Raw genomic sequence first — 6000 nt, 5'->3', positions numbered from 1 at the left:
CAGTGTGTTCAATATAATGTGTGAGTCGCGCTTTTGTCTCCAGTCCAAGGTATTATTCCCACCGTGCTGGGGATTTGCAATCCATCAATCTCCAGGGTTGCCACATTGTGCTTTTCTTTAAAAATAAAAATCTAGCACTTAGAGGTTGCATCCCCCTGAGAACATGCAGAGCAATTGTAAAAAGAATGTAAGCACAAAGTGACTGTATTGGTGAAGGGCTACAAAAGTTCAGGGGCAAAGCACCGTGCCTTGACTGCAAAAGGTCCAAAGTTCAGTCCCTAGCATCTCCAGTTCAAAAAAAAAAACCAGCTAACAAGTGATATAAAGTGGTTCTCTCCAAGACCCTAGAGAGCCACTGCCAGTCAGAGTAGACAGTTCTAGTCTAGGCTGGACGATAGTTGGACTCAGTTTAAGGCAGTTGTTGATTGTGCACACACAGCACCTATTTCTTTGGGAAGCAAATGTTGCTTACTGGATTGGAGATGTGAGGGGTGTGGTGGAGTTTGGCCTTTCTCATCTCCTGTGAGTCCTTGCAGGCTTACAAGCTGGCTGGGAGCAGATGGAACTTGGTTGTCCGTGCACTGTGAAGAGTACACACACATGCAGTCTTACAGGACATAGATGACACCTGTCATGTCTCACCTCCACACTCTTCTTGTTAAGGAGCAGTCATGTCTATGGCCCCGCACAGAGTGCAAGTCTTCACTCTGGGGACGGGACTGAATTGGGGCTGGGGCTGTAGTAAAGCATCTGCTTTGCATGCAAAATCCAAGTTCAATCCCCGGCACAGGGACATAGGAACAAAGGCGCTCTTACCCCTTGATGTTGGGGCCAAGGTCCAGTGCCTTCATAGCCCCTGGGGGCCCCAAATCCTCTTTAGTGTTGTCCTTGGTGGTGTGGTTGCTGGCAGAGCACGATAATGCTTCATTTTCAGGGGAGGGGGGGGCCCTCCAAAAGCTTTTAGGTCCAGGCTCCAAAATGACCTAGGTGCACCTCTGCATAAGAAAGCTGCCTTATCCTGAGTCGGACCATTGGTCCACCTAGCTCACTATCGTCTCTACACAGACAATGTTTCAGAAATCTAATATGTGCGACACAGCTGGCCCATCCATAAAGGCACGCTGTTGCTCCTTCTGTGCCTCCCGTTTTTCCCCCTGCCGCCACTGGATGGCTCTTGTCTTCTTAAAGAGACCTCTACATCACGCATCTTGTGGTGGTGAGTTCCGAAGTTCATCAAGGGCCGCGTGCAAGCGGACGAGAGCAGCAATAGGATCGGGGGTGGCCGGGGCTGTTTCGAAGGCAAGGCGGGCTGCAGCTGCAGGCGCCGCCGCCGACGCAATTCGGGGCGAAGGCTGAGCAACCCAAGAGCTCGGCAGGACGGAGACCTCCCCCCAGCCCCCCCGTTCTCGCCTGGATCTGCCCCACCCCTTCCCCCCTCGGGGGCGGGGCCACCTCCTCCCTCTGAGCCCGGCCCCTCCCGGAGGAGGCGCCATTAACCCTCTCCTTGCCCCAGGAGGACAGAGGAAGCTCCCCAGAGCTGCCTCCCCTCCTGCGCTCAGAGAGGCTCCAGCAGGCAGAGACGGCGGCGGCGCTGCCTTTGTCTGCAGCTGGTGCGCGAGCGCAGCCCGCCCGGAGAGGCGCGGCAGGGAAAGCGCCCGGGGCCGCTCCGCTGCCCGCCGGCATGGCTCTCCTTTCTTCCTCCCCCTCCGCAGCCGCGCCGCGGACCGGGGGGCCGCGCAGCACCAGCTACTCGCTCCTGCTGGCCGCGCCGTTGCTCTCCCAGCCGCTGCTGCTGGCCCCCAACCTGACCCAGGTGGCGATCCGCCCGCAGGGCTGCCACAACGGGGCGCTGCTCGACAGGCTCGGGGTGCTGGTCCAGGCACTGCTGGCCGTGGTGGCCTTCAGCACCCTCATGCGTAAGTAGTCCGCCCCCCGCGCGCGGCTCCCTCCCTTCCCTCTGGATCGCCGGCCCCTCGCCCCCCCCCCGCCCTCCTTTCTTCCACTTTCCTGGCGCTCTTGTCTCTTTCCCTTTCCCTTCTTCTTTCCCCTTTTCTCTTTCTCTTCTTTCTATTTCACTCTCCTGTTGCCCTTCTATCCATCTCTTTTCTTTTTCTTCTTCCCCTTTCTTTCCTCTCTCTAACGCTCTCTCTTTCTCTCCTCCTTCTCTTGCTCTTCTCTCCCTTTTGTCATCCTTTCCTTTCTCTTCCCCCCCCACTCTTTAGTTTTCCTTTCTAACCTCTTCGCTTTCCCATTTTCCCTCCTGTGTCTTCCCTCTCGCTCCTACTTCTCTTCCTTCTCTCTTCTATCCCCATTGCCATGCAGAGATTTCGGGTTGGTTGGGGCACCCTTGGATTTTGCATTGCCACCATCCGAACTCTGTAGCCAGCCACAGTTAGTCGATTGTTCCTTGAGTAAGGGGCTGCAGGAGAAATTGAAAGGACCTAACTTTCATATAGACACGAGTGGATGCAAGATTCTCATTTGTATTGGTATGAACACTTTTCTGCAAGTAGTACTCACAAGTTAAGATATCAAACACTTTCTTCACTGTGACCACTCCTTGCCCCACAACCGCACTCATTCATGGGGAAATTGTTTTGCCTTCTTGTGGTCTAGGAGAGGAGAGCTGGTTTTGTGGTAGCAAGCATGACTTGTCCCCTTAGCTAAGCAGGGTCTGCCCTGGTTGCATATGAAAGGGAGACTAGATGTGTGAGCACTGCAAGATATTCCCCTCAGGGGATGGAGCCGCTCAGGGAAGAGCAGAAGGTTCTAAGTTCCCTCCCTGACAGCATCTCCAAGATAGGGCTGAGAGACGCTACCAGTCTGTGTAGACAATACTGAGCTAGATGGACCCATGGTCTGACTCAGTATATGGCAACTTCCTATGTTCTGCCACTTTAAACCCCCCCTCCTCCCCCCCACACTATTTATAGGGGCAAATCCTTTAGATGCATCGATTAAAATGCTCCTGCTCATTTAATCAAGGGCAACTTTTTAATCAGGCAATGTGTCTCTTTAAAAAAAAAAGAATCTTGAATACCACTTGGGAAAACTGCAGGTAGAATTTGTGATTCTGTTTGACTTTATCTCTACTAAAGTCTTGATTTTTCTTTTAAAACTATTTTTAATATGCAAAACTTGTAGGGTAACAACGATTGATTGATTGATTGTTAAATTTGTATACCGCCTCTCATTAAAACAATCCAAAGGCGGTTCACATAGAAAAATTAAAACAAGACTATAAAAATTACACATTTAATAAAATATTAAAATAAAATATAACAAGTTGTTCTAGTAAGAACTAATCAGCCTACTTTGCTTTCACTGTCTCTACAACTGGACCAAATTTGGTTCAAATCGAGGTTCACAAGTTAGGTCTCTTGCACCTCAAACGTTCATGCATCGACCATCTTGGATCGGGGTGGATGACATCATTACAAACTACACCATTGAACTGTCCCTGTGTGTCACTCAGTACAACTGTATCAAATTTGGTTCAAATCAGTTAGACAATCCTCAGGTTAGTGCACTTGAGCCTCAAAAGTTCACACGTCCACCATCGTGAATCATGGTGGATGACATCATCACAAATACCATTGGGACATCTCTGTGTCTATACAGCTGTATCAAATTTGGTTCAGATCAGTTACTGTCCACAAGTTAGTGTACTTGTGCCTCAAAAGTTTAAGTGTCTGCCACCTTGAATTGGGTTGAGTGACATTGTCACAATCTGTGCCGTTGAGGTCTCCCTGTGTGTCCCTACAGCTGTAGCAAATTTGGTTCAAATCGGTTAAGCGGTTCACAAGTTAGCCCACTTTCACCTCAAAGGTTTACATGTCCGCCATCTTGGATCAGGGTTGATGACATCATCACAAACTATGCCGTTGAGGTGTCCCTATGTGTCCCTACAACTATACCTGATTTGGTTCATATTGGTCCAGGCATTGCGAAGTTGATGGCGGGGGTGGGTGGGTGGTGACACATGGACACACAGAGAATGCTGGGCGATCTCATAAGCCTACTGGAAAGTAGGCTAAAAACAAAGATCTAACTAAAAATTTTTTAAAATACATGCATAAAATAACCATACAAAATACAAAGAAGCAGCAATAGAGACAGTCACATAAAAGCCTGGACAAAAAGCCAAGTTTTCACATGCTTTCTAAAAGCTGTGATGCAGATCGAGGAGAGCATTCCAGAGTCGGGGGCAGCAACGGAGAAGGCCCTGTCCCACATGCCCAACAGCCGAGCCTCCCTCATTGTCAGCACCCAGAGCAGAGCCCCCTCAGATGACCTCATCAAGTGGGCAGCAACCCTTGGGAGCAGGCGGTCCCTCAAGTACCCCGGGCCCAAACCGTTAAGGGCTTCAAAGGTCAAAAACACCACCTTGAATTGGACCTGGAAACCAACTGACAGCCAGTGCATCTCTTTCAAAATGGGTGTGATGTGATCTCTCCCTCTCACATAACTCTAGAACCAGGGGTCATCCCATGAAATTGGTTGCCAAGAAATTTAGGTCCAATGAATGGAAGTGCTTTTTCACACAACACATCATCAACTTGTGGAATTCTCTGCCACAAGATGTGGTGACAGCCAATAGCCTGGATGGCTTTAAGAGGGGTTTGGATAACTTCATGGAGGAGAGGTCTATCAACGGCTACTAGTTGGAGGGCTATAGGCCACCTCCAGCCTCAAAAGCAGGATGCCTCTGAGTACCAGTTGCCGGGGAGTAACAGCAGGAGGGAGGGCATGTCCTGTGGGCTTCCCAGTGGCATCTGGTGGGCCACTGTGCGAAACAGGATGCTGAATTAGATGGGCCTCCTTGGGCCTGATCCAGCAGAGCTGATCTTACGTTCCCAGGTGACCAAGCAAAGCCTACTCTCTTTCTGGGCCTTTCACAATGGCAGCGGCAGAAATCCTCTGATGAAGCATTTTGTAGCAGGAAGATAAGCCTTTATTTTCTGCCAAAGTCTGCAAATCAGGTTGCTCTTAAAGGATTAGGAGCAGGTGCTAGTAAAAAGTTGGCAACCCTATGTCCCTTTGCAGTCTTCACAACTGGCCAAGGGTACCTGCTTCTTGGTTCACTTCAAGCTATTTTACGGTCTTGAATCCAATGCCTACTCATCCATATCACCCTTGTGCCTGGTTTAAGCAGCCACTGAGGGCCCTTCTAGGGGGTGCCCCTATACTCCCTGCCCCCCATTTCAGGAATTCCCATGTGCTTGGAGGCTCACCCAACTCTGAGCCTGACCACCTTTCAGATCTGTGTGGACTGTTTGAAAAGTTAGCTTGGGCGGGGGGGGGGTGTCCTCAAACTTAAGTCCCCAGACAGACATGGTTGGACTTGACCGTCATCATCCCCAGCCACAACGGGCTTTGTAGCTCAGGATGATGGGAACTGTAGTCCAATGACCTCTGGTGACACAAGTTTGAGAATGCCTGCTAGAGGTTATGTGGGTTGAAGGGCCGGGGTTCGTGTTTTTGTTTTTGGACCAGTTTTTAAACTTTATTTTCAAGAGTAGGGATTCTTATGTTGCATTTTCGTCTGACTGGTTTTTAGTACATTGCGTTTGGTGTTTAGTTGCTTTTTAAAAAATGCCATTTGAAGAAGAGAAAGCTTAATTGTCAGTCAAAATATATCATTTTAGACAGAGTCTCTTCCCCTCCACCCACACGCACACTTTCCAAAAACTGACCTTTCTCTTTGGTACCGGGAGGACATAGTAGAAGGTCTCTTCTTGCAGAGAGATGACTTACTCAATCTTACTTCCACAGTCATGAGGACTAGACACTTGTTTGTTTACAGAAGCTTAAACTCCCAAGGTCTAAGCCTTGGGAGAATGACACCTGGCTTAAGAGTCACATGAGCCCTGTCAGGATGGAGGTTGCCCACCTCCGAAACAGCCATTAGGAGTATAGGGAGCTGCCTTATCCCGAGTCAGACCATTGATCCATCTAGCTCAGTGTTGTCTACACCAGGGTTCCTTAACCTTGGGTCCC

At 49.7% G+C, this 6000-nt stretch overlaps 1 protein-coding gene across 1 annotated transcript in view; it reads left to right on the top strand.

Annotated features, from left to right (window-relative positions):
- The first annotated feature begins 1515 nt into the window (after positions 1-1515).
- Positions 1516-6000, top strand: part of LOC128327361 (store-operated calcium entry regulator STIMATE-like) — a 59410-nt gene continuing 54925 nt past the window's right edge. The window contains exon 1 of the mRNA XM_053256137.1: positions 1516-1916. Within this exon, the coding sequence (XP_053112112.1) occupies positions 1682-1916 (235 nt within the window). The 5' untranslated portion in view covers positions 1516-1681. The remainder of the gene's footprint in view (positions 1917-6000) is intronic.

The sequence above is a fragment of the Hemicordylus capensis genome, chromosome 5, assembly GCF_027244095.1.
Source record: "Hemicordylus capensis ecotype Gifberg chromosome 5, rHemCap1.1.pri, whole genome shotgun sequence".
Taxonomy (NCBI): domain Eukaryota; kingdom Metazoa; phylum Chordata; class Lepidosauria; order Squamata; family Cordylidae; genus Hemicordylus; species Hemicordylus capensis.
This window is presented reverse-complemented; position numbering and strand designations above follow the sequence as displayed.